The sequence below is a fragment of the Cylas formicarius genome, unplaced genomic scaffold (genome assembly GCF_029955315.1).
Source record: "Cylas formicarius isolate icCylForm1 unplaced genomic scaffold, icCylForm1.1 PGA_scaffold_1__22_contigs__length_36826433, whole genome shotgun sequence".
In the NCBI taxonomy this organism is placed as follows: domain Eukaryota; kingdom Metazoa; phylum Arthropoda; class Insecta; order Coleoptera; family Brentidae; genus Cylas; species Cylas formicarius.
In genome coordinates, this window is record NW_026844264.1 from 7,354,429 (window position 1) to 7,381,967 (window position 27,539).

The window sequence follows — 27,539 nt, forward strand, 5'->3', positions numbered from 1 at the left end:
CACATGCAAGTCTAATAATTTTATTTTATTTAAACCTTCATAGGCAGCGATATTACACCCGCGCACCGCCTAATATCATACCAGATAACACAGATAACATTAGAAGAATTGATAAATGAAAATGCCGATTGATTTAAACATTATTGTTAATGGTGCAAGAATAAAAACCGAACAAATCCAAATTAAATTACAAAGTCTCTCTGCTAAACTTCGTTTAGTGGATTTTTTTGTATATTCCATGGCCGGATTGTCCTTTTTTACTGATCTGCAGCTTACGGCATTAAGATTTTAGTGAAAGTAGTCCAGATGAGCTTGTAAAAAGTGTTGTTTTATGTTCATATTACATCCCATTTCCTTAAATTTCAACATGTTTTCTACAATATTTTTGTAATTTGGATATTGTTGCCTAGAAACATAACATTAGTAAATAAAATCCATACAACCTTTTCAGATTCGATCATGGTATTCACAAAAGTTTTAATCTTCCATTAATCGTCTTATTTGAGGTCCTACAAAAATTCCTTCCCTTAATTTTGCATCTAAAGCTTTTACGTACTGCTTCATCAGTATTAATTTAATATGCAAGTGTGGTAAGACTATCGTGAAGAATATTTTCTTGATCCGAGATTTAAATTAACTCTTTTTGGTCAGTTCTTTTTCACCCAGTGTTGCTGTTTCTACCGTCACGGTCACACAAAAAACAGGGGTACTTAGTATATCCTGACTGCTGACCTAGTAGAATAATTTTTAATGAACCACAAATTATCGTCCTCGTATTTCATTTTCTCAAGCAGTAGTTCCAGATTAGCATTATTTCATTTGTGCAGAATGAGCAATAAGTACAGAAGCAAAAACATTTCTATTGTGCAAAAGAGCAGCTTTAAAGCATCTCTTGGGTGAGTCAATAAATTCTGTTTCTCCCTTCCGTAGATATGAATTTTAAAGTCTTGTGTCTTATGTCTTTTTATTTCGAAGTCTAAATGATAAAATTTAGGGAACATCCGTAGGAAAAAAATTCTCTCATTAACTCATTCAGTCCTGATTGTGAAAATAACTACGGTTGCTGAGAAACACTCCATATATCACCAACATCACTAAGGGTATCTTCATCTATATCAGGTTCGGAAAAATTGGTGGCCTATTCGTCTAATTTCGCCTCATTCTCAAATATTGGGACATCTGGTTTACCTTGAACAGCAATTGTATTAGTATTGGTATAATTTGGTATTGACAGGGGAACGTATCTCTAATATTTTTTAAAAATCTTGGCATTTTAAGAAGAAATGTAGCTGCACAACGATCACTAACGATCACTAACGAAACGACTGCCTACAACAAACGCTATTTCACGGCAATGTTTTGACTACATATTTGGGAATCCCAAAAACTGTATTTTACTTTCGGGGATGCCCTGCTAGTATTCTGTTGATTTATGCAAAATGTATGCTAGTGGCGTAACAATTACACTCTTCAGAATGTTATATAACGTTCCTATTTTTAAAACAATAAATATGACACCTACAAAATGAATTCGAAAATATTGCGTGATCGAAACAAAAACAACATTGTTTTGCTATTAGTTTAGTTCCCATATCTCCAAAAATATGAAAAACACCATATCACAAAATCTTTGTTGACCGGTGAATCGGTGCCTTTACTCGTGGATGCCCAAGGATGCCCCTTGGTTAAATATCACGCTAACTAAAAATTCACCAGAGGCCAAGTCTGCGTGTAAATTGGTTACCTATAAAAGGACACCGTTTTCTATCGGCATATCAGTTGATACCGAAGTCTGCTACATTTACGTTCGACATTTACCCGAAAATAAAAAAAACTTTCAAATGAAAATGGTGAGTTTGAGTCGCCATTATTTTGTAAATGTTCGGGAATCTTTTTTTCGTTTTCGTTCATATGGCATTAAATGTGGTCCATAGCCGTGACTTAAATGTATGTAATATTTAATGTGTGTTTTCAGATCGTCGTCTTTTCCGCCCTTTTGGTCCTGTGCTTAGCAGCCCCTCAAAGACTTGGCGACAAAATCGATGGAAATATGTTCGCGTGAGTGTCAAAAACCGTTTCTATAATTTTGGACATAATTTTAACGTCATCTTAATAAATCCTAGGAAAACTGTTTAGAATATTGACAATTCCAAGACAAAATGTATTGTTTTTTAAATATTTTGAGAATTCATGGGAGAGATGTCCTTGAAATTTTGTAGTGTTATTCATTCGAGTACAACTCTTACCGGATTAACTTTTCTCAAAAATTTTTTCGCTTTTAAAAAACCAAAAACAACTAAATCAAACATTAAAACTGCCCAACGCTAAAATCGATATTCAATATTATATCATACCAAACTGGCTACCTATAATAGTAAAAGTACACAATTCGCGCCAAAACCGTTTAAAAATGAAAACATCGCCACTTTTTTATAGCTGTCAATAAAACTACTGGTGTGAAATTTTCACTGGTAATACCACTAGAGGTAAAATTAATATTTTTACAAAATTAATCCTCGTCATCGACTCCAGATAATTTTAAAAATATTCGTGAGCTCGAAAAAGTTTCCGAATCTAATTTGACCTAGTGTGGTATTAAATCAAATAATTAAAATTTATTTTTCGATTTTCAAGAACGCTAATACGTTTTGAATTATTCACGAAATGTTGAATTTAAACTATTTAAAATTCGAAGTGCTAAATGGAAAGAAGGTGAATGAAATAGTGCCCAAATATTATATATATTTCACTATACACAGACATTTAATTTGTTCCATTCCAAGTACTGCATTTTAGCCATTAAGAAGAAAGAAGGTGTCTAAAGAATATAGAAAACATCTTAACCCTGTACCTGAATTGCATCAAAATTACGATTACGATTTAAAATACAAAAAAAAAGTATTTTATGAAAAATTGGTTCTATACAAAACTAAAGTTAGTGTATGTATTAATATTACTTTTTAAAAAACGGTATGGCAAAAGTGTTGGTGTAGTACAATTATAATTTTTATTATTCATTAAAACTTAATTTAATCAAAATATAAACCCATAACTCCAACGTTAAAAAACAATTAATGTACTTTATTCGGTTAATGATTTTTTCTACTCCCGTCTGTAAAATGCCTAATTACACACCGATCTAGCGTGCGGGAACCGTGACTTTACCACTTCAGTTTCGTTTCACATGGATCAGAGCCACTTCGGACATTTCCGGGATTTTACCGCACGGGTTTGTGAACAATCGGATGTTTTCGGAGATATTCGTCTTGTTTTGCGAAAATGTACCCAAAAACTAACGGTCGTTAACAATTTCAGCGTATCGAGATACGAAATTGTGTTTTTTGTTCACAACCTTTGGCGAAATTCCTTAAAATTTAACTTAAAATAATAAGCATATTAAGAAAAATACGTTAGTCAATAGTTGATTGCATACTCCATACAATGGCTTATAGAACCCAAATAATAAATATTGCCAATAATCCCCCTTCTTTACAACATTTAATATAAAAAATAATTTTGCAACCAATAACAAAAAATGAAGAAAGCTCTATTTTAATGGCGCAAATTTCCATTCTAGCTACGAGGCGAAGAACGGTATTTCCAAGAAGAAAGATGAAGCACTGCAAAGCGTGGGTAACCAAAATAATTACTTATATACTGACGCAGACGGAGTCGTCTACACAGTGCAGTACGTCCCAGACGCGGACGGCTTCAAACCGAGGGGAGTTCATTCACCAAAACAGGGCAAATAAGTTGAAATTTTAGTTAGGAAACCCATAAGGGCGATATCATAATGACCGCAAACATTATTTGCACAGTCTTTCCTCTTCTCTTTCTTCATACGTTTAAGAAACAGTTGAGCACGACTACTATGAACACTCACCCATTACCGGCGATCGTCGAGGCTGTGGCTCAGTATTTAAATGGTCCGTCGGATGGTCTCAAAGGGCCTTGGCGTATCAGAGCGTCCTACCTAATCACGACTATTTTGTTACATTAAAATACTGTTGCCTATTTATACATTTGTGGGTATATACAGTTTTTATATACGATGACGAAATGAAACTTATTTTTCATAGTGATCATTCATTTGATTTCAAAATGTAGGGAGTTATGCTTAAAGCAAATGCTCGCCCGACTGCAAGGATTAATGTTTGACGTACCACGGCCCATTCGATCTAAAGATTAGCTCTGTGTAAACTTGAAATTGTAATTTCTAGCAATGTTTTCTCAAAATTTTTTAAATTTAACGCGTGCTAGTAGATGAAACTTGTTTCTTGTGCTAGTGAAACGTCACCAGCCAACGATAAAGTTAAAGCTGCTTTGTTAACTGATATATTTACTTTTCCAGTATTCCACATATCCAAAAACCATGTCCGTTTTCTTTTTATTGCGTTAGGTGTCAAAATAACAGCACCCAAACGCTAATTCGTATATAAATGATGCATTAATCTTGTTTCGAGTGGGGCAGATCAATGTAGCGGTAGGTGACGGCTTATACCATTATTTTCTCTACTGTAAATGCCCCCAAAATTCAACAAGCAAATCTATCATAGACACCAGACACATTATACACGCAACGAACTCTGCAAAAATAAATAACGTTTGGCACAACTGTTTAATCTCGAGTTTTATTGTTCCTTTAGTTGGTGTGTCGTAATAGGTCATGTTAATAAATCGTTTATTGTGCAACTATAGTGTGTCTATTAAGATGACATTTTGGACCAAAGTTTAAAGTTTGTGGCTGGTATTCGCTTAGGTGCGAGTTGCATCAGCGGTATCTCCTTTCTCTGGCAATTAAGCCGAAACTTGTGGCTGCTGCAATAACGTCAGTCGATTGCGGAACGATACTAATGAGCTGCGAATCTAAATTGCAAACTTAGAAATAAAAATCAGCCGCCTTAAACTCCCACGCACATTCATTTGACCCCCTAAGAATTTATTGTAACTTCGGTTATCGCACTCATAACTTTAATTCCCAAGCGCAATTTTCGTGGAAGTTTCACCAAGCGATATTTATCAAGGGCAACCTCGCATTTTTGTGGTGTTTGCAATTAGTTGTTTTTAAGTCCTAATAAACAGTTTGATTTATGCTGCACTTGCTAAACATCCCTTGATATTTACCACTAAAAGCAGTCCTAAAAATCAACCTTGTTCTCTTTCTTTTATTTTGCAATCACTTTGTTATGTATTTTTATTTCGGGGTTTGAAATAAGCCCAAATGATGGCTTAAATTTTTGTACTACTGTTTGTCTAACATTGTCGTCCATATTTCGGCAATAGGTATATTTTATATTGTATTATACCGCAAGATAAAAATTGCTAGTTTTAACGTTTATACAGTTACTAGTAAACATTTTAAATACCTAAGGCGCCATCTCCTGGCAGGGCGATGAAAACAGCGCTAATTTCACCGCGCCTTTTAAACAGTGGACTTTTGAATGTATTTATGTATTTTATTTCTTTTTTTATAAAAATCTAAAACTCAAAAGGTAAAACTCACCTTTTCCGATGGGGTGCATAGCAGTACTCTCGTTTATACCCCCGGTAGACTCAATTGCCTACGTTGCCATCTCTTCAAAGGCGACTGCACTATTTCACGCTGTACGGCATTTTACAGCAATTTAATACTTGTTCGAAAACAAACAATTTCCTGGGCAAAGAAAATAGAAATGCTAAAATTAAAATCGACTATTTAAATTTTACTGTGATCTATTAGAATCAAGTAAAGTAAGTAATTATTTTGCTAAAAATGATGAGCAAAATCATGTTTGTCCCGATTATCTGACATACGCTTTACCAAAAAATAACACTAATAATCGATTAATGCGACTTTTTTATACCGTTGCTGAGAAACACTCCATATATCACCAACATCACTAAGGGTATCTTCATCTATATCAGGATCGGAAAAATTGGTGGCCTATTCGTCTAATTTCGCCTCATTCTCAAATATTGGGACATCTGGTTTACCTTGAACAGCAATTGTATTAGTATTGGTATAATTTGGTATTGACAGGGGAACGTATCTCTAATATTTTTTAAAAATCTTGGCATTTTAAGAAGAAATGTAGCTGCACAACGATCACTAACGATCACTAACGAAACGACTGCCTACAACAAACGCTATTTCACGGCAATGTTTTGACTACATATTTGGGAATCCCAAAAACTGTATTTTACTTTCGGGGATGCCCTGCTAGTATTCTGTTGATTTATGCAAAATGTATGCTAGTGGCGTAACAATTACACTCTTCAGAATGTTATATAACGTTCCTATTTTTAAAACAATAAATATGACACCTACAAAATGAATTCGAAAATATTGCGTGATCGAAACAAAAACAACATTGTTTTGCTATTAGTTTAGTTCCCATATCTCCAAAAATATGAAAAACACCATATCACAAAATCTTTGTTGACCGGTGAATCGGTGCCTTTACTCGTGGATGCCCAAGGATGCCCCTTGGTTAAATATCACGCTAACTAAAAATTCACCAGAGGCCAAGTCTGCGTGTAAATTGGTTACCTATAAAAGGACACCGTTTTCTATCGGCATATCAGTTGATACCGAAGTCTGCTACATTTACGTTCGACATTTACCCGAAAATAAAAAAAACTTTCAAATGAAAATGGTGAGTTTGAGTCGCCATTATTTTGTAAATGTTCGGGAATCTTTTTTTCGTTTTCGTTCATATGGCATTAAATGTGGTCCATAGCCGTGACTTAAATGTATGTAATATTTAATGTGTGTTTTCAGATCGTCGTCTTTTCCGCCCTTTTGGTCCTGTGCTTAGCAGCCCCTCAAAGACTTGGCGACAAAATCGATGGAAATATGTTCGCGTGAGTGTCAAAAACCGTTTCTATAATTTTGGACATAATTTTAACGTCATCTTAATAAATCCTAGGAAAACTGTTTAGAATATTGACAATTCCAAGACAAAATGTATTGTTTTTTAAATATTTTGAGAATTCATGGGACGATGTCCTTGAAATTTTGTAGTGTTATTCATTCGAGTACAACTCTTACCGGATTAACTTTTCTCAAAAATTTTTTCGCTTTTAAAAAACCAAAAACAACTAAATCAAACATTAAAACTGCCCAACGCTAAAATCGATATTCAATATTATATCATACCAAACTGGCTACCTATAATAGTAAAAGTACACAATTCGCGCCAAAACCGTTTAAAAATGAAAACATCGCCACTTTTTTATAGCTGTCAATAAAACTACTGGTGTGAAATTTTCACTGGTAATACCACTAGAGGTAAAATTAATATTTTTACAAAATTAATCCTCGTCATCGACTCCAGATAATTTTAAAAATATTCGTGAGCTCGAAAAAGTTTCCGAATCTAATTTGACCTAGTGTGGTATTAAATCAAATAATTAAAATTTATTTTTCGATTTTCAAGAACGCTAATACGTTTTGAATTATTCACGAAATGTTGAATTTAAACTATTTAAAATTCGAAGTGCTAAATGGAAAGAAGGTGAATGAAATAGTGCCCAAATATTATATATATTTCACTATACACAGACATTTAATTTGTTCCATTCCAAGTACTGCATTTTAGCCATTAAGAAGAAAGAAGGTGTCTAAAGAATATAGAAAACATCTTAACCCTGTACCTGAATTGCATCAAAATTACGATTACGATTTAAAATACAAAAAAAAAGTATTTTATGAAAAATTGGTTCTATACAAAACTAAAGTTAGTGTATGTATTAATATTACTTTTTAAAAAACGGTATGGCAAAAGTGTTGGTGTAGTACAATTATAATTTTTATTATTCATTAAAACTTAATTTAATCAAAATATAAACCCATAACTCCAACGTTAAAAAACAATTAATGTACTTTATTCGGTTAATGATTTTTTCTACTCCCGTCTGTAAAATGCCTAATTACACACCGATCTAGCGTGCGGGAACCGTGACTTTACCACTTCAGTTTCGTTTCACATGGATCAGAGCCACTTCGGACATTTCCGGGATTTTACCGCACGGGTTTGTGAACAATCGGATGTTTTCGGAGATATTCGTCTTGTTTTGCGAAAATGTACCCAAAAACTAACGGTCGTTAACAATTTCAGCGTATCGAGATACGAAATTGTGTTTTTTGTTCACAACCTTTGGCGAAATTCCTTAAAATTTAACTTAAAATAATAAGCATATTAAGAAAAATACGTTAGTCAATAGTTGATTGCATACTCCATACAATGGCTTATAGAACCCAAATAATAAATATTGCCAATAATCCCCCTTCTTTACAACATTTAATATAAAAAATAATTTTGCAACCAATAACAAAAAATGAAGAAAGCTCTATTTTAATGGCGCAAATTTCCATTCTAGCTACGAGGCGAAGAACGGTATTTCCAAGAAGAAAGATGAAGCACTGCAAAGCGTGGGTAACCAAAATAATTACTTATATACTGACGCAGACGGAGTCGTCTACACAGTGCAGTACGTCCCAGACGCGGACGGCTTCAAACCGAGGGGAGTTCATTCACCAAAACAGGGCAAATAAGTTGAAATTTTAGTTAGGAAACCCATAAGGGCGATATCATAATGACCGCAAACATTATTTGCACAGTCTTTCCTCTTCTCTTTCTTCATACGTTTAAGAAACAGTTGAGCACGACTACTATGAACACTCACCCATTACCGGCGATCGTCGAGGCTGTGGCTCAGTATTTAAATGGTCCGTCGGATGGTCTCAAAGGGCCTTGGCGTATCAGAGCGTCCTACCTAATCACGACTATTTTGTTACATTAAAATACTGTTGCCTATTTATACATTTGTGGGTATATACAGTTTTTATATACGATGACGAAATGAAACTTATTTTTCATAGTGATCATTCATTTGATTTCAAAATGTAGGGAGTTATGCTTAAAGCAAATGCTCGCCCGACTGCAAGGATTAATGTTTGACGTACCACGGCCCATTCGATCTAAAGATTAGCTCTGTGTAAACTTGAAATTGTAATTTCTAGCAATGTTTTCTCAAAATTTTTTAAATTTAACGCGTGCTAGTAGATGAAACTTGTTTCTTGTGCTAGTGAAACGTCACCAGCCAACGATAAAGTTAAAGCTGCTTTGTTAACTGATATATTTACTTTTCCAGTATTCCACATATCCAAAAACCATGTCCGTTTTCTTTTTATTGCGTTAGGTGTCAAAATAACAGCACCCAAACGCTAATTCGTATATAAATGATGCATTAATCTTGTTTCGAGTGGGGCAGATCAATGTAGCGGTAGGTGACGGCTTATACCATTATTTTCTCTACTGTAAATGCCCCCAAAATTCAACAAGCAAATCTATCATAGACACCAGACACATTATACACGCAACGAACTCTGCAAAAATAAATAACGTTTGGCACAACTGTTTAATCTCGAGTTTTATTGTTCCTTTAGTTGGTGTGTCGTAATAGGTCATGTTAATAAATCGTTTATTGTGCAACTATAGTGTGTCTATTAAGATGACATTTTGGACCAAAGTTTAAAGTTTGTGGCTGGTATTCGCTTAGGTGCGAGTTGCATCAGCGGTATCTCCTTTCTCTGGCAATTAAGCCGAAACTTGTGGCTGCTGCAATAACGTCAGTCGATTGCGGAACGATACTAATGAGCTGCGAATCTAAATTGCAAACTTAGAAATAAAAATCAGCCGCCTTAAACTCCCACGCACATTCATTTGACCCCCTAAGAATTTATTGTAACTTCGGTTATCGCACTCATAACTTTAATTCCCAAGCGCAATTTTCGTGGAAGTTTCACCAAGCGATATTTATCAAGGGCAACCTCGCATTTTTGTGGTGTTTGCAATTAGTTGTTTTTAAGTCCTAATAAACAGTTTGATTTATGCTGCACTTGCTAAACATCCCTTGATATTTACCACTAAAAGCAGTCCTAAAAATCAACCTTGTTCTCTTTCTTTTATTTTGCAATCACTTTGTTATGTATTTTTATTTCGGGGTTTGAAATAAGCCCAAATGATGGCTTAAATTTTTGTACTACTGTTTGTCTAACATTGTCGTCCATATTTCGGCAATAGGTATATTTTATATTGTATTATACCGCAAGATAAAAATTGCTAGTTTTAACGTTTATACAGTTACTAGTAAACATTTTAAATACCTAAGGCGCCATCTCCTGGCAGGGCGATGAAAACAGCGCTAATTTCACCGCGCCTTTTAAACAGTGGACTTTTGAATGTATTTATGTATTTTATTTCTTTTTTTATAAAAATCTAAAACTCAAAAGGTAAAACTCACCTTTTCCGATGGGGTGCATAGCAGTACTCTCGTTTATACCCCCGGTAGACTCAATTGCCTACGTTGCCATCTCTTCAAAGGCGACTGCACTATTTCACGCTGTACGGCATTTTACAGCAATTTAATACTTGTTCGAAAACAAACAATTTCCTGGGCAAAGAAAATAGAAATGCTAAAATTAAAATCGACTATTTAAATTTTACTGTGATCTATTAGAATCAAGTAAAGTAAGTAATTATTTTGCTAAAAATGATGAGCAAAATCATGTTTGTCCCGATTATCTGACATACGCTTTACCAAAAAATAACACTAATAATCGATTAATGCGACTTTTTTATACCGTTGCTGAGAAACACTCCATATATCACCAACATCACTAAGGGTATCTTCATCTATATCAGGATCGGAAAAATTGGTGGCCTATTCGTCTAATTTCGCCTCATTCTCAAATATTGGGACATCTGGTTTACCTTGAACAGCAATTGTATTAGTATTGGTATAATTTGGTATTGACAGGGGAACGTATCTCTAATATTTTTTAAAAATCTTGGCATTTTAAGAAGAAATGTAGCTGCACAACGATCACTAACGATCACTAACGAAACGACTGCCTACAACAAACGCTATTTCACGGCAATGTTTTGACTACATATTTGGGAATCCCAAAAACTGTATTTTACTTTCGGGGATGCCCTGCTAGTATTCTGTTGATTTATGCAAAATGTATGCTAGTGGCGTAACAATTACACTCTTCAGAATGTTATATAACGTTCCTATTTTTAAAACAATAAATATGACACCTACAAAATGAATTCGAAAATATTGCGTGATCGAAACAAAAACAACATTGTTTTGCTATTAGTTTAGTTCCCATATCTCCAAAAATATGAAAAACACCATATCACAAAATCTTTGTTGACCGGTGAATCGGTGCCTTTACTCGTGGATGCCCAAGGATGCCCCTTGGTTAAATATCACGCTAACTAAAAATTCACCAGAGGCCAAGTCTGCGTGTAAATTGGTTACCTATAAAAGGACACCGTTTTCTATCGGCATATCAGTTGATACCGAAGTCTGCTACATTTACGTTCGACATTTACCCGAAAATAAAAAAAACTTTCAAATGAAAATGGTGAGTTTGAGTCGCCATTATTTTGTAAATGTTCGGGAATCTTTTTTTCGTTTTCGTTCATATGGCATTAAATGTGGTCCATAGCCGTGACTTAAATGTATGTAATATTTAATGTGTGTTTTCAGATCGTCGTCTTTTCCGCCCTTTTGGTCCTGTGCTTAGCAGCCCCTCAAAGACTTGGCGACAAAATCGATGGAAATATGTTCGCGTGAGTGTCAAAAACCGTTTCTATAATTTTGGACATAATTTTAACGTCATCTTAATAAATCCTAGGAAAACTGTTTAGAATATTGACAATTCCAAGACAAAATGTATTGTTTTTTAAATATTTTGAGAATTCATGGGAGAGATGTCCTTGAAATTTTGTAGTGTTATTCATTCGAGTACAACTCTTACCGGATTAACTTTTCTCAAAAATTTTTTCGCTTTTAAAAAACCAAAAACAACTAAATCAAACATTAAAACTGCCCAACGCTAAAATCGATATTCAATATTATATCATACCAAACTGGCTACCTATAATAGTAAAAGTACACAATTCGCGCCAAAACCGTTTAAAAATGAAAACATCGCCACTTTTTTATAGCTGTCAATAAAACTACTGGTGTGAAATTTTCACTGGTAATACCACTAGAGGTAAAATTAATATTTTTACAAAATTAATCCTCGTCATCGACTCCAGATAATTTTAAAAATATTCGTGAGCTCGAAAAAGTTTCCGAATCTAATTTGACCTAGTGTGGTATTAAATCAAATAATTAAAATTTATTTTTCGATTTTCAAGAACGCTAATACGTTTTGAATTATTCACGAAATGTTGAATTTAAACTATTTAAAATTCGAAGTGCTAAATGGAAAGAAGGTGAATGAAATAGTGCCCAAATATTATATATATTTCACTATACACAGACATTTAATTTGTTCCATTCCAAGTACTGCATTTTAGCCATTAAGAAGAAAGAAGGTGTCTAAAGAATATAGAAAACATCTTAACCCTGTACCTGAATTGCATCAAAATTACGATTACGATTTAAAATACAAAAAAAAAGTATTTTATGAAAAATTGGTTCTATACAAAACTAAAGTTAGTGTATGTATTAATATTACTTTTTAAAAAACGGTATGGCAAAAGTGTTGGTGTAGTACAATTATAATTTTTATTATTCATTAAAACTTAATTTAATCAAAATATAAACCCATAACTCCAACGTTAAAAAACAATTAATGTACTTTATTCGGTTAATGATTTTTTCTACTCCCGTCTGTAAAATGCCTAATTACACACCGATCTAGCGTGCGGGAACCGTGACTTTACCACTTCAGTTTCGTTTCACATGGATCAGAGCCACTTCGGACATTTCCGGGATTTTACCGCACGGGTTTGTGAACAATCGGATGTTTTCGGAGATATTCGTCTTGTTTTGCGAAAATGTACCCAAAAACTAACGGTCGTTAACAATTTCAGCGTATCGAGATACGAAATTGTGTTTTTTGTTCACAACCTTTGGCGAAATTCCTTAAAATTTAACTTAAAATAATAAGCATATTAAGAAAAATACGTTAGTCAATAGTTGATTGCATACTCCATACAATGGCTTATAGAACCCAAATAATAAATATTGCCAATAATCCCCCTTCTTTACAACATTTAATATAAAAAATAATTTTGCAACCAATAACAAAAAATGAAGAAAGCTCTATTTTAATGGCGCAAATTTCCATTCTAGCTACGAGGCGAAGAACGGTATTTCCAAGAAGAAAGATGAAGCACTGCAAAGCGTGGGTAACCAAAATAATTACTTATATACTGACGCAGACGGAGTCGTCTACACAGTGCAGTACGTCCCAGACGCGGACGGCTTCAAACCGAGGGGAGTTCATTCACCAAAACAGGGCAAATAAGTTGAAATTTTAGTTAGGAAACCCATAAGGGCGATATCATAATGACCGCAAACATTATTTGCACAGTCTTTCCTCTTCTCTTTCTTCATACGTTTAAGAAACAGTTGAGCACGACTACTATGAACACTCACCCATTACCGGCGATCGTCGAGGCTGTGGCTCAGTATTTAAATGGTCCGTCGGATGGTCTCAAAGGGCCTTGGCGTATCAGAGCGTCCTACCTAATCACGACTATTTTGTTACATTAAAATACTGTTGCCTATTTATACATTTGTGGGTATATACAGTTTTTATATACGATGACGAAATGAAACTTATTTTTCATAGTGATCATTCATTTGATTTCAAAATGTAGGGAGTTATGCTTAAAGCAAATGCTCGCCCGACTGCAAGGATTAATGTTTGACGTACCACGGCCCATTCGATCTAAAGATTAGCTCTGTGTAAACTTGAAATTGTAATTTCTAGCAATGTTTTCTCAAAATTTTTTAAATTTAACGCGTGCTAGTAGATGAAACTTGTTTCTTGTGCTAGTGAAACGTCACCAGCCAACGATAAAGTTAAAGCTGCTTTGTTAACTGATATATTTACTTTTCCAGTATTCCACATATCCAAAAACCATGTCCGTTTTCTTTTTATTGCGTTAGGTGTCAAAATAACAGCACCCAAACGCTAATTCGTATATAAATGATGCATTAATCTTGTTTCGAGTGGGGCAGATCAATGTAGCGGTAGGTGACGGCTTATACCATTATTTTCTCTACTGTAAATGCCCCCAAAATTCAACAAGCAAATCTATCATAGACACCAGACACATTATACACGCAACGAACTCTGCAAAAATAAATAACGTTTGGCACAACTGTTTAATCTCGAGTTTTATTGTTCCTTTAGTTGGTGTGTCGTAATAGGTCATGTTAATAAATCGTTTATTGTGCAACTATAGTGTGTCTATTAAGATGACATTTTGGACCAAAGTTTAAAGTTTGTGGCTGGTATTCGCTTAGGTGCGAGTTGCATCAGCGGTATCTCCTTTCTCTGGCAATTAAGCCGAAACTTGTGGCTGCTGCAATAACGTCAGTCGATTGCGGAACGATACTAATGAGCTGCGAATCTAAATTGCAAACTTAGAAATAAAAATCAGCCGCCTTAAACTCCCACGCACATTCATTTGACCCCCTAAGAATTTATTGTAACTTCGGTTATCGCACTCATAACTTTAATTCCCAAGCGCAATTTTCGTGGAAGTTTCACCAAGCGATATTTATCAAGGGCAACCTCGCATTTTTGTGGTGTTTGCAATTAGTTGTTTTTAAGTCCTAATAAACAGTTTGATTTATGCTGCACTTGCTAAACATCCCTTGATATTTACCACTAAAAGCAGTCCTAAAAATCAACCTTGTTCTCTTTCTTTTATTTTGCAATCACTTTGTTATGTATTTTTATTTCGGGGTTTGAAATAAGCCCAAATGATGGCTTAAATTTTTGTACTACTGTTTGTCTAACATTGTCGTCCATATTTCGGCAATAGGTATATTTTATATTGTATTATACCGCAAGATAAAAATTGCTAGTTTTAACGTTTATACAGTTACTAGTAAACATTTTAAATACCTAAGGCGCCATCTCCTGGCAGGGCGATGAAAACAGCGCTAATTTCACCGCGCCTTTTAAACAGTGGACTTTTGAATGTATTTATGTATTTTATTTCTTTTTTTATAAAAATCTAAAACTCAAAAGGTAAAACTCACCTTTTCCGATGGGGTGCATAGCAGTACTCTCGTTTATACCCCCGGTAGACTCAATTGCCTACGTTGCCATCTCTTCAAAGGCGACTGCACTATTTCACGCTGTACGGCATTTTACAGCAATTTAATACTTGTTCGAAAACAAACAATTTCCTGGGCAAAGAAAATAGAAATGCTAAAATTAAAATCGACTATTTAAATTTTACTGTGATCTATTAGAATCAAGTAAAGTAAGTAATTATTTTGCTAAAAATGATGAGCAAAATCATGTTTGTCCCGATTATCTGACATACGCTTTACCAAAAAATAACACTAATAATCGATTAATGCGACTTTTTTATACCGTCACAGCATTTAGTATTTTTAATAATTGCAGTGCATAAATAAAAATTGGTGACTGTCGTTTAACTGTCATGGAACCGACCGTCCTATAAACTTCATTTTTTTACTCCCGCCTATCAAATACCTAATTATAAATAATATACGTAATATAGCGTAAATACGTGATATAGCTTGCGGGAAGCGTCACTTGACCACATCACTTTCGTTTCCCACGAATCCGAGCCACTTCGGACATTTCCGGAATTTTACCGCACGGGTTTGGGAGCAATCGGATGTTTTCGGAGATATTTTCCACGCTTTGAATTTTGACGTTTGTCAATTCTGACGGTCATGTCAGTGAATGTATTCGTGTTCTGCGAAAATGTACCCAAAAATTAACAGTCGTAGAAAAAGTATAGTATGCAACACGTTCGCTAGACTTTTTAAATCGCTCCGCTCGTGTCAAATTAACTCGCGAGTGAAATGCCGTTTACCGCACTTGTTGCATAATATACTATTGTATTTGACTTCTGTTTCGATTTGGCCAAACTACAAAAGATGTATTCGTTTCATATTCAATCTAAAACTCAAAGACCATGTTGATGAAAAGCTGAAAGGATTACGTTGGCTTAACATCGCCGATAGACAAAAACCGCACCTAGCCTCCTTTTAACATAAGATGTTAAATCCTTGTATACGTTTTAAAAATCTTTATGGGTTACCAAAAATTCACAAAGCTATGTCTCGGAATAAATTTTCCTATGTGACTGCTAAGTTGTTAAATGGATAGCCCGAGATAAGCATGCTCGAACTCATCCATAGCGCATTTTAAACAAAATTTTGAAAGAAGCTGATTATATAATAAAAATAATATTTATTTAAATCAATAAAAATATACAATTTAACCACTTATTGCAATGTAAATATTAAATAAATATTAATACAAAAAAAAAACACTTATATTCAAGGTATACTAAGTTAAAAATTTGACGGCCATCTTTGAACGTAACGCAGATTAATTTAACTATATTTCCCATAATATGAAAAAAAAAACATAATATTCTACCAAAAAAAGACACGATTTTATATAGTTACAATACATTATGTGAATTTGACTTATAATAAACATCCACTTAGAAGCTTAAGTTACAATTTCGCATCAACAAGCCACTAGGTTAATTTTTTTTTAAACAATTTTAATTTAATTTTATTTTCCAGTTCCAGAGGCAGTGCGTTTTAAATTTTTTGACCAGTATAAAAGTAACTTTTTTGTCCAACAGATAAATGCATTTTTTGTAAAGTTAAATTTTCTCCAAGTTTAAAGTGTGTTTCATAGAATTTGAAATTGAGTAAAAATTAAGTCCCATGGATATCGCAGATTTAACTTAAATATAATTTTCAAATTACTTTTTTGTATTACGTAAAGGGGCTGAAGAGTTGTATGATAGGCAGTACCCCAACCAATTATTCCATAAGATATAAGTGATTGTACCAGTGAAAAATAAGTAGAAAGAAGTAATCGCTTATCAGATATTTTAGTAAGTTGCCAGAATAAATACATTAAGGATCGTAACTTTTTCACTATTTCTTCGTATGGAAGTTCCACTTTAGATTTGAGTCAATATGAATTCCTAGGTAGGTAACATGCTCAGGTCTACGTAAAGACCAGCAACTGTTCCTAAACAGTAGTTTTATAGTAAGCTTATTGTTTGTAGGTAGTCGATCATTATAATTTGAAAAGGGCAAGTATTGTATTTTATCTAAGTTGATTGTTAGTAAATTATTGTCAAGCCACTGTGACATAAGTTACAAATCCGAACTAATGCGGTTCCCGACTATGTCCCAATTGTTACCTTCAACAAACAAAACTTTATAATAAGTTACATTTTTGTACTTTTTTTCTCTCGTTTATTATTATTGTTAATCTATTGTTATAGTTAGCTCATTAACTAATTTATTTACGATATTTGTTGTAAAATTTGCCTTATTGTAAGTTGATTTAGCGCACCTTCGCCGAGTGAAAAATGAAGGTGTTTTTATTTATTTAATTTTACTCAATTTAAAAAACAAATATGGCGATTTTCAACCGATTCCAATTTGCGTTGAGCTCATGTGAATCCGGCACTTCAAAATTAGTTGGCATTAAGAGGATGACTTACGGATTACGATTACGCTGATGAGTTCTTTGCAAGCACAAACTTCACATCGAATTCTTATGAGTAAATGTTTAAATTCATTTTTTTAATTAAATAAATATTTGCACTTATATGTTTAAATAAAACCATTGTTTCACAAAATTATGTGTTGTGTAAAAACCTCTAATAAAAGGAAATTTCGGAAATAGTTTTATTTTAACTACGTTGACGATAAAAAAAACTCTACTGTCCACACACGGCAAATTAAAAAAAAGGGGGGTCGCAAATGAAGATAAGTTGCGCACCATGGGCTTATAGAACCCAAACAATAATTGTGGAATACTTGGAACGACACCTAACATAAAAAATAATTTGTAATTTGAAAACAATTGTTGAAAATATCGTGTCTAGACCCGAATTTGGATTTTATTTTAATGGTGCTAATTTCCGTTCTAGCTACGAGACGAGGAACAATATTTCCCAGAAGAAGGATGGAAAACAGCAAACCGCAGGTGCCGGACATAACTACTCCTACACCGGCGCAGACGGAGACGTCTACGTAGCGACGTACGTCGCAGACGCGGGCGTTCCTTTACCAACCCGAGCAAATAATGTGACATTTCATTTAGAAAACCCATAAGGGCGATACTATAATTAGCAAAAGCATTGCTTGCATGCTTGTTGCTTCTTCTTCTTCTTCATAGGTCCGTCGAGATTGTTGCTCAGTATTTAAATGGTTTTTGTAATTTTGTTGGAGGTTCTGAACCGACATTGCCGTGTCAAAACGTAAAGACATTCGAAATTCTACCATTCTACATCCAAAAACAACGGCCGTTTTCCATTTATTTTGGAAGCCTAAATAAAAGCACCAAAACGCTAACTTGTATATAAATAATGCATAAAACTTGTTTCGATGGCGTCACCGCAGCGGTAGGTGATGGTTCTGATTCGATTGGTGATTAACCAGTTATGACAGTTTATATAAATGTTTTTTCTACTGCAATTGTCCCCAAAATTCAAGAAGCCAGTCTAGCATAGACACTAGCAACACACGTTATACTGAAAAATCGTTTCGTAAAAACTTCTTCAAAAATAAATTACGTTTTGCACAACCGCTTAATCTTGGGTTTTATTGTTCCTTTAATTGACAGGACGCGTGTCGTAGTCGGTTAGGTTAATTGGTTGTTTACATCTATAGTGCAGCATATTAAGATGACATTTTAGGCGAAAATTTAATATTTGCCGCTAGTGTCCGCTTAGGTGCAACTTTCATCGGCGGTAAAGTATGTTCATAGCTATAAGAAAGTGACTAACTGATACGAATTAAGAAAAGACCTGGGCAAGCTGTAAGAATGAAATATGGCCGAACAGGTATGTACTTTGCTTAGAATTTAATTATTTGGGGTTTTGTTAGGAAAGATATTAAACAATATTGCTTTATTTATGTTTGTATTTATGTTTAAATCTAAAATAAAATTACAAATTATTTTTATCACCTACTTAAATTTCTTAAAATTATTCACATAATATATCAGTATCACTATCGCTATCATCGCCTGTTCTAATTATTATTTGTTCTATATTATTTGCAATAGGGATATGATTGTTCTGCTTTTTCTATATGTTTAACAGAATTTGCCCAACATTGTGGAGGCATGTTAAAAACTTCGGTTTCTATAAGTTTTTAGGATATCGGTAAAAGGGTGCGGCGATGCTAAAAATGTGGAAAAAAATGTAGGCCTACTAATTCTTCTAATGTTAATATTGTCCAAGTTATGTATCAAGACTCTAAACGCACGTCCATGGTACATTCAACTGATGGAAACAAACACTGGAAAAAACTAATTATTCTGAATAATAAAATTACTATAGAGAGAAAATAGAAGAAAATAAAGGAGGTTGAAGAAAAATATTCAAAATGTGACAAACGAAAATAAGTCAAACCAGATTTTGATAAAAATTAAGTAAAATGAACAAACCATAACGAAGTCAAAGGATATAATTAAATATAAATAAATTATAGTTAATTATGTTAATAATTGCAGGCATAGGGACAACTTTATATTGACGTTAGCCCAAATAACCAATAACTGAAGCAATGCAACAACTCAGATATATTGTGAATTAAAACGATTAAAACCATCTCACTCTCACTCTCATAAATTGGTATATTAATTATTACTTCTTTCAAATTTTCTTTGCTGTGATGCAATGTATACAAACTTTTGAAATGGTCTACAAAAATCACGAACGAATCCAATATTATCAAGTCAAATACTTTCAAGTGTTATTAGGATTTCCAGTATCGTTTCCTCAATATAAATCAGCTCTTTTTCAGAAATGCTTTTCCTATTGTAATGCTAAAGCTTACTGCCTCCTTCACTCAAAAAAAAATTCTATAAGTTCTTGCAAAATCCACACAATGAAACTTTTGCAGATCACATTTTTTTAATCACATTTTATTTTCCTTTGTAGTAAGTTGGTTTTGGTAGTCGTTTATCTTGAATTAAATTTAGCCCTGATATTTAATTCTTATAAGTTTGGTCAATTTTTGTTTTGTGCCATTTTTTCTTCTGGTATTTTTTCTTTTTCAATTTTGCGTTTCTCTATTTCATTTCGTAATTATTTGTATATATTTTTTGAAAAATAAAGATCATTTTTTATTATTATACTTTAGGTTGTCGTATAGGTTACTTTTCTTTTTAGGCAAATGTTTCATGTTTTATAACGGACTCACAGAATGGGTGGCTGATCGGTACATAAGAGAGACTGTTGAAATTCACGTAGTCTCGTTTTCTTTTTCTTTTATAGGCGACAATACCGAATACCTGCAGGAAGTTAACATTACTGCCATGAACTGACAGCTTCTACAACATTAAACACAATTTAGAACCATAGACCAAATTCAAAATATGTATTTTCGAATATAGGAAGAAGTGCCACGGGGGTACATTCTTACTAGAGGCTATAATAAGGGCTCGTCGAGGGAATATCCGATATTAAATAAATTGCACTGGCTTAAATTTGTTTTTTTCGTTTTATTTGCATTTTTGAAAAACTAAAGTTTTGTCTCAATATGGTATTTGTGCTCAATTTGTTTATTACATTTCACATTTATACCAGCAATAGCAACTTTTTTCAAATATCTTGCGCACCCTGTATAATATACGAAAACTGTAAATAGGAAAACAATTTGCGACACTATTTAAACCAAATTATACCATCTTTTAGAGTTTTTCATTTACGAGTCTTTTTGATTTTTTACCCATAACCGATATACTCTATACATAATAGAAAAAATGACCGAATCAGATTCTGTTTAATAAGGGCTCGTGGATGAAAAGGACGATATTAAACAGTTTATTTTGGCTTAATTTGTATTTTCTTGTTTTTCATTTTAATTACATTTTTTAATTTCGTAGGTGTGTTTTATTTTTTTGCGTCACCTTTTGCTTGTTACATTTCAAACTATTCCCACAACACATAAATTATTACAAAAAAAGTGATGCGAAAATTTTTCTAGGGTGTGTATTTTTTTCAATCGGTACGTAACAAAAAAAAGATTGCGTCAGCAAGTACAATTCAACAACAACCGACGCAGGAGGAATTCAGAAAATTAAATAAATAGTATTACTCAATCAACAAAGCCCTGTAGTTGAGGTTATAGCACTGAAAACGTGGGAGTTTCCAAGTACATGGATTTTTATGAAACTAAAACTTTTTTTTAAATATGTCAAGCAGCGGTCTCAAGGTCTTTAGATTTGTGTCCACAATTGAAACACCCAGTATATATTTCCAAAATCCTTGAAATAAAAGTTCTAGCCCGGATCTCCCTTGTGCCCAGGTACAAGAATTTTGAATATAAGAATCTGAAAACCGAAATACAGTGATCCGATATAGTCAATTATGATTAAAAGAAGAACTGATTTTTTAATTTTTGTGAACTACCGACTCAGCCTGTACATTTTTTAAAAATCGTCAAGAATAAAAGCATGTGAAGGCGAATCCTCTGCGTCTGCTCGTTCAAGAATTTTCACGATGGCTTACACAGTATTCGAAAAATGATATTTTTTTCGGACCCTGGCAAGCGCGATTTTTATTTTTTTTTTAATACTGGCCGGCCCCCCGCCCTTTCCAATTTCAATACGTTTCGTCAGGGAACTAAGTTTCATATGAGTTTCAATTCAAATGAATTTCAAGTCGATAGCTTCAAATTTTGGATACAAGTGCAACAAGTGCGGTAAACGGCATTAAATGCTTAATTAACGAGTGAGATAAATAGTTTACCAAACGTGTTGCATATTATACTTTTTTACGACCGTCAGGAAAAAATGACAATTTAACAAATTAAAAATAATAACAAATTATAGGATTACTAAATTTCAAACAAAATATTAATATAAACAAACAAAACAAACAAAATATTAATTTAAAACTGCAAAAACTACTAATGTTCATGCGAACGGTATGTAAAATTTCTGTGGGAAACTTAAATTATAAATGTCTCTTTACTTACCGACTAGTCCACTAGATTTTAATTGTAGCTTATAGCACGTAGTATTTGAATTGTCTGATACATTGCATAACATTTTATGGGTACATTTTTGCAAAACAACACGAATACATTCAGTAACATGAACGTCAGAATTGACAAATGTCAAAATTCAAACCGTGCGGTAGCTCGGAAAATAAACTGACGCGAAAACTAAAAATGCTATAATGTGCATTTGTGCAAACCACCCGAGGCACCGGCTACGGACACCCGAAAGCGGCCGAAACATTTATCCTAATAAAGAGAAAGATTAAAATACAAGTGTGAACACGGCTCAGATAGCAAATTAATTTATAAAATGCGGTTAAATTATTTTACTTTGGTTAATTATCTATATAGGTGCTTTCCACTATACAGTGTACTTACAAACAAAATAAAATGAACAGTTTACAAAATAAAGTAGAGGATATTGGATATGGTATAAAGAACAACAATTTACGCTATTGTTTATGCTAAAAAACTTACAACTTCTATTAAACTTACCAGACGAGAGGTGTAGGTAGGTAGTATTGCATTGGTAACTAAGGGATTTTTATTTTACAATTTAACCTTTTAAAATAGGTCTTTTTAAGTAATGAGCCCAGTTCTTTACTAAAATTTTAATGCAATTTCAATTTTTTCATACTTGTTATCCTGATAACTGCTTAGGTAACTTTTACTTTTTGATTCTTGGGTATGCTAGGTAGCGGGTTAATTTTTGGCATAATCCAAAGTGTTTTAATGGACAACAATATCCTCAAAATAGTCGCAGCTGAAGTATTGGATAAAGATATTGATAAATCATATTGCTTATTGAATAAATTTAAAAATCGTCAATAGTTTTAGCTGCGAGAACCATTGGGCACACGTTTTTATTAACCTTTCATGATTCGTGATAGTCGCCGTATGCAATTTTCCGAGTAAAAGGTACTTAAATACAATTTTACTATGACCGCAAAGATTTATTTAAAATAACAAACACATTTATGATAGGTTTGGCTCTTTGATTAATTAAAATGCCACAGAATCTTTTAAGCTGAATCACTGTAAATATTAACAGATGTATTTTAAAAACATTGTAATGTAAACAAATCATAATTATTCTCTATCGAGGAAAATTCTTTCTCTACGCAAATGCTTTGCCGGCCGACATTTGGACAAATACGGCCATCTCGGTAAAGTGACGCTTCTCGCACACCAGATCGGTGTGTAATTAAGTATTTTACAGACGGGAGTAGAAAAAAATTTTTATACGACCGCAGAAACTTTGGAAAATTCGATTTCATCGATTTTGAGACAGTAATAACAAGACTGCTATCGAAAAATCGTCGGTGAGCGGGGCAAGTGAATATTAAAATTTGTACTGGTAATTTGCAATTTCAAATTATATATTTTTAAATATCTTGCGTCTTCTGCATTATAGACGAAACATTAAACTCTCTCTCGACACAGTTTACGATAGTGTTCATCGAATTATCACATCTTTGAAAGTTTTTCATGTATCGCCAATAATTCACCTGCAAAAGCGGAAATTTCTAGGATCTATTTGAATTTTTTGCCCACAAACGACGTACCCTATATATAATTTCAACAATGTTCGAAATAGAGGATATAGCCCTAGATCTCCTTAGGTTCCTGGAATTTTTCCAGTGGAGTAAATGTTTTTCAAAAAACTACTTGTTTTCTAAAACCATGCAATATGTGATAATATTTAATGACGTCATCGCGTCTAGATTGAAATCTAGAAATAGAGATTTTCGTTTGGATTTTTTCAAATATCCCGAGCAGCGTATGTGATAGACGAAAACCGCAAATACATAAATTTTTACGCTGAAAATTATGACGCCGTTTGAACCAATTAGTCATATTTTTTACGATATTTGATTAGCGGCTAATAATTTACTCTGTAAAAAAACAATTTTCTAGGTCTTTTAGATTTTTGCCTATAATTTGAAAACCGTGTATATAATCGAAAAAATGCCTGAAATAAATGTTATTGCACTGGATCTTCTGCGTCTGCTGGTTAAATAATTCTGCCAATCGGATGAACGATTATGGAGGAAAACATATTTTTCTGGAAGCTAAAATTACCAAAAAAAAAAATTCAATTATAATTAAAAAATACTTGGTAATATTTGATTGCGCCCAATTTCTACAGTTTAAATTTGGACACGGACTTTTACTTCTCTCCTAAATTTGAAGTTCTCATTTAGCACAGAATATCGGGAACCCCTGTACAATAGGTGAAAACCTAAAATACAAAAGTTTTTGCTATCTATGCGGGATATATCGCAATATGAAAGAAAGTGAGATCTTAATCATAGTATTTCAGTTATAACCAATTTTATATAATAGGGGGACCCATTTTTTAAATTTTTTGAATTTGCGGCGCACCCTGTATACGAACAAAAAGATTATAGAGCCGTATCTACTGCTTCTTCTGATTGAAGAATTTTTTTGGTCTCGTAAACAGTTTTTGAAAAATGATGTTTTTTGTTGACCCTTACACGCGCGATTTTTTATTTTTTTGGAATACTTCCGGATCCTCCAGCCCCCCATTTTCAATAGTTTCCTCCACGGGGCAAAGCTGTGTCAAATATGAAGTCGATTGCTTCAAATTTCGGACACTTATCGTGTTTCATAGCAAGGTCCAAAAACAGTCGAAAACCGCGAAAAAAAGATGGATACCGGCGTCTTACAAGCTTATGTGCCTCGTGGAGGGTTAAAAAGTTCGAAAGTTATTCAGGAAAAACCAAAAGACGAGAACGGAGAACGGACAACAAAGAACGGACGAACAGAAAAAAATTTTTTTTTTTTTCGACGGTGATTATTTCTGTACCAACGGCGATCCCATAGATAGGACCTACCGTTACCGAGATATAACATTTTTATACGAGCGCCAGATACTTTCGAAAATTCGATTTCATCGATTTTCGAAAGTAAAAAGTAATCACTTTTTCCGGGCTTCATGAGCGTGCGACGGGATGATGACCCCGTTTATAAAACCGAAAAAAGTATTCGCCACGTTTCGGCAACGGGTCGTATCGGTTTCATTCTCTCCCGACCACATTATACGGTGTCCGTTTTTTTGTCGGGTTTCATGACGGTTTAATTGAAAGAAACCGAAAGTCAGACAACGCCGCCGCCGTCGCGGCCGCCTCCGCCGCCGCCGCTATAAAGAGCGACTGCATCTCGGTGAAGGCCAAGGCCACGGAGCACTCGTATGCAACACTTGCACCGCGCCCGCCACCCAACAAAGTTCGTCGAAAAACGACACAGAGAGAAGACAGCAGACGCGAAGAATCGCGCCCGCGTTCGTTCTCTGTGCCAAGGTCATCCGCGGACGTGGTCGAAAAATCGCGGGCGGCGCGGAACGAAAACGAACTCTCCCGTCTGCGTCGAACGACGTTCGCTAATGAAACGCGAGAGACGGCGGGCGGGGTTCGTCGATCGAAAAATAATCATTCGGACGAAACTCGTTCGCGAAGTGCTAAACAGAATCGCTTAATTAAGATCGATTTCGGAGTTTTAACGTTATTCCGCTTGAACGCGGTATTCCAAGAATTATTTGTTATGCAACCAACATTTGCGGCGAGATATAATGGTTACATGTTCAACTAGGGGTGGAAATAAGTAAAGGCTCCCACAGACGTCGTTCTTTTTTAGCAATTTTACCAGCACGGTTAAAACGGTGCGGATAAGTTGGTCAGTGTGTGGCCAAAAACTGTCCTTTTTGCTGGCGTTTAAAAATATCTGCCACGGCTTGATTTTAACCGTCCGTTTTAAACGCGCTCGTTCAAGTCTGTCAGTGTGTGGTGGGAAAACAGTTAAAAAGGACAGTTTTTATCAGTGTCGACTCACTTATTTTGCACAGCAATAATTAGTGTTAGTTTTGAGTAGTGATTTTAAAATTGTATTGTTGAATAAAAATATATTGCTGTAGTTTTTACAATGACTGACTTAAGAAATTACAACAAGCAATTTATAATTGAGTTCATAGAACTGTATAGAAGCTATCCGTGCCTGTGGAAAGTTAAATCTACGAAGTATTCTGATAGAGATAAAAAAAACAAAGCTTACGAAGATATGATAAGAAAGTTACAAGAAGTAGATGACTCGGCAACAAGAGATTCCGTTAAAAAGAGAATTGACTCTTTACGTGGCTGCTTCCGTAAGGAATTGAAAAAGGTCATTCAATCTAATAAATATGGTTCCGGTACTGAAGACATCTATAAACCACACTTGTGGTACTACGAATATCTATTATTCCTTACAGACCAGGAAACACCGAGGAGCACAGTTACTAATATTGGTGACGAAGCAAGTAACAATGAGGTAAGTATTACAAAAAGTTCTATTAAATGTTGAAAATTCCAAAATAAACTTACCGATCAAAAAGGCACCTAATTTTATAAATAACAAGCCATGTAGCCATGTAAAGAACCTTGTTCAAGCATATTTGAACCTGTTTAGGCACTTTTTTCACCGGAGTATTTATTTAAGCGATTTTAAAGATATTTAAAAATTACAGTCCTTTTCACTAATATGTATATTTTTTCATGATAAATATGAGATTACAAATTTATTTTAAGATGATTTAGACAAAGTTTTGTTAGTAGGGTACTAGTCCCTCATTATGAAAGTAAGTCATAAATTAATTACGCACTCTTTTTGCTTCTTCAGATGCATGTCTGTTGTGTCCAATTTGTAAATTATGAAATGCCTGTTCCGCATTTAAACCACTTTCAATGAGTCCCGTGTTGTGATCTTCTGAATAAAAACAAGTTGAGGGTGCGTAATTTTCATGCCGCTTCCTAATCAGAAAGTTGTGTAGAATGCAGCACGTCACAACGATTTTAACATAATGCTTTTCCCTTCCAGGATGGATCTAACTACATTCCCGTGCAATCCCCGACATCTCCTTTTGAAATTGATGTTGCAGATCGATCGCCGTCGGTATCTTCCAATACTCCTTCAGCACCGAGCTCAGTAAGTTCTTCCAATAGCACAAAAAAGCGGCGCGTCAAGGAGAGAGCTGACGAAGTTTTGGAAAAAGTAAATGCAAAACTGGATATGTATGAGCAAGAAGACAGGTTCACTGTGGTAGGAAAAAATGTTTCCAAGAAATTACGAGATTTACCTCCTGATGCTGCTTTAATGGCGGAAAAATTTATACCCGATATTCTATTTGAAGCTGCACTGGGAAACATTTAAGACATACCAAAATGTCGCTAACAGAAAAAATGTCCGGAAATAGGTTACCACAAGAGTTTGCTACAAATCCTATTAACGTAAACTACCATTACGGAGGAAACTATCAAGCTACATCTCAGATACTACTATCCTCAAATGATGCAAGATCCTTTTTGGAAAATTTTTCACCTGAGTATAATAATTAGTTATACAGGATGTATGTAGATATCTTTAAAAAGTTCTATTTTCTTGTTGTGTTTTTAGAAATGTATTTTTAGTTGGATACTTTT

At 34.1% G+C, this 27,539-nt stretch overlaps 4 protein-coding genes and 1 long non-coding RNA gene across 5 annotated transcripts; all 5 read left to right on the plus strand.

The window, feature by feature from the left end:
* The first annotated feature begins 1,790 nt into the window (after positions 1 to 1,790).
* LOC132696601 (cuticle protein CP14.6-like) lies at positions 1,791 to 5,642 on the plus strand. The gene is made up of 3 exons (XM_060661523.1): positions 1,791 to 1,850; positions 1,976 to 2,058; positions 3,578 to 5,642. Exons 1-3 carry the CDS (start codon positions 1,842 to 1,844, stop codon positions 3,750 to 3,752), a joined length of 267 nt encoding a protein of 88 aa, XP_060517506.1. The 5' UTR covers positions 1,791 to 1,841; the 3' UTR covers positions 3,753 to 5,642.
* Positions 5,643 to 6,575: 933 nt separating this feature from the next.
* Positions 6,576 to 10,426, plus strand: LOC132696661 (cuticle protein CP14.6-like). Its single transcript, XM_060661617.1, has 3 exons — positions 6,576 to 6,635; positions 6,761 to 6,843; positions 8,362 to 10,426. The coding sequence occupies exons 1-3, from the start codon at positions 6,627 to 6,629 to the stop codon at positions 8,534 to 8,536; spliced, it is 267 nt and encodes an 88-aa protein (XP_060517600.1). The 5' UTR covers positions 6,576 to 6,626; the 3' UTR covers positions 8,537 to 10,426.
* Positions 10,427 to 11,359: 933 nt separating this feature from the next.
* Positions 11,360 to 15,531, plus strand: LOC132697298 (cuticle protein CP14.6-like). The gene is made up of 3 exons (XM_060662668.1): positions 11,360 to 11,419; positions 11,545 to 11,627; positions 13,147 to 15,531. Exons 1-3 carry the CDS (start codon positions 11,411 to 11,413, stop codon positions 13,319 to 13,321), a joined length of 267 nt encoding a protein of 88 aa, XP_060518651.1. The 5' UTR covers positions 11,360 to 11,410; the 3' UTR covers positions 13,322 to 15,531.
* A 3,230-nt stretch (positions 15,532 to 18,761) lies between these two features.
* On the plus strand, positions 18,762 to 20,944 carry LOC132697308 (uncharacterized). The gene is made up of 2 exons (XR_009618135.1): positions 18,762 to 18,896; positions 20,337 to 20,944. It is a non-coding gene; the product is annotated as an uncharacterized LOC132697308 (long non-coding RNA).
* Positions 20,945 to 25,824: 4,880 nt separating this feature from the next.
* On the plus strand, positions 25,825 to 27,270 carry LOC132696295 (uncharacterized). The gene is made up of 2 exons (XM_060661040.1): positions 25,825 to 26,391; positions 26,938 to 27,270. The coding sequence occupies exons 1-2, from the start codon at positions 26,008 to 26,010 to the stop codon at positions 27,268 to 27,270; spliced, it is 717 nt and encodes a 238-aa protein (XP_060517023.1). The 5' UTR covers positions 25,825 to 26,007.
* The last annotated feature ends 269 nt before the right edge of the window (positions 27,271 to 27,539 follow it).

Coding starts and splice junctions, on each gene's coding strand:
- LOC132696295 (XM_060661040.1), top strand. CDS start 26,008: ATGACTGACTTAAGAAATTACAACAAGCAATTTATAATTGAGTTCATA. Junction 26,392..26,937: donor ACGAAGCAAGTAACAATGAG/GTAAGTATTACA, acceptor TTTCCCTTCCAG/GATGGATCTAACTACATTCC.
- LOC132696661 (XM_060661617.1), top strand. Junction 6,844..8,361: donor ATCGATGGAAATATGTTCGC/GTGAGTGTCAAA, acceptor TTTCCATTCTAG/CTACGAGGCGAAGAACGGTA.
- LOC132697298 (XM_060662668.1), top strand. Junction 11,628..13,146: donor ATCGATGGAAATATGTTCGC/GTGAGTGTCAAA, acceptor TTTCCATTCTAG/CTACGAGGCGAAGAACGGTA.
- LOC132696601 (XM_060661523.1), top strand. Junction 2,059..3,577: donor ATCGATGGAAATATGTTCGC/GTGAGTGTCAAA, acceptor TTTCCATTCTAG/CTACGAGGCGAAGAACGGTA.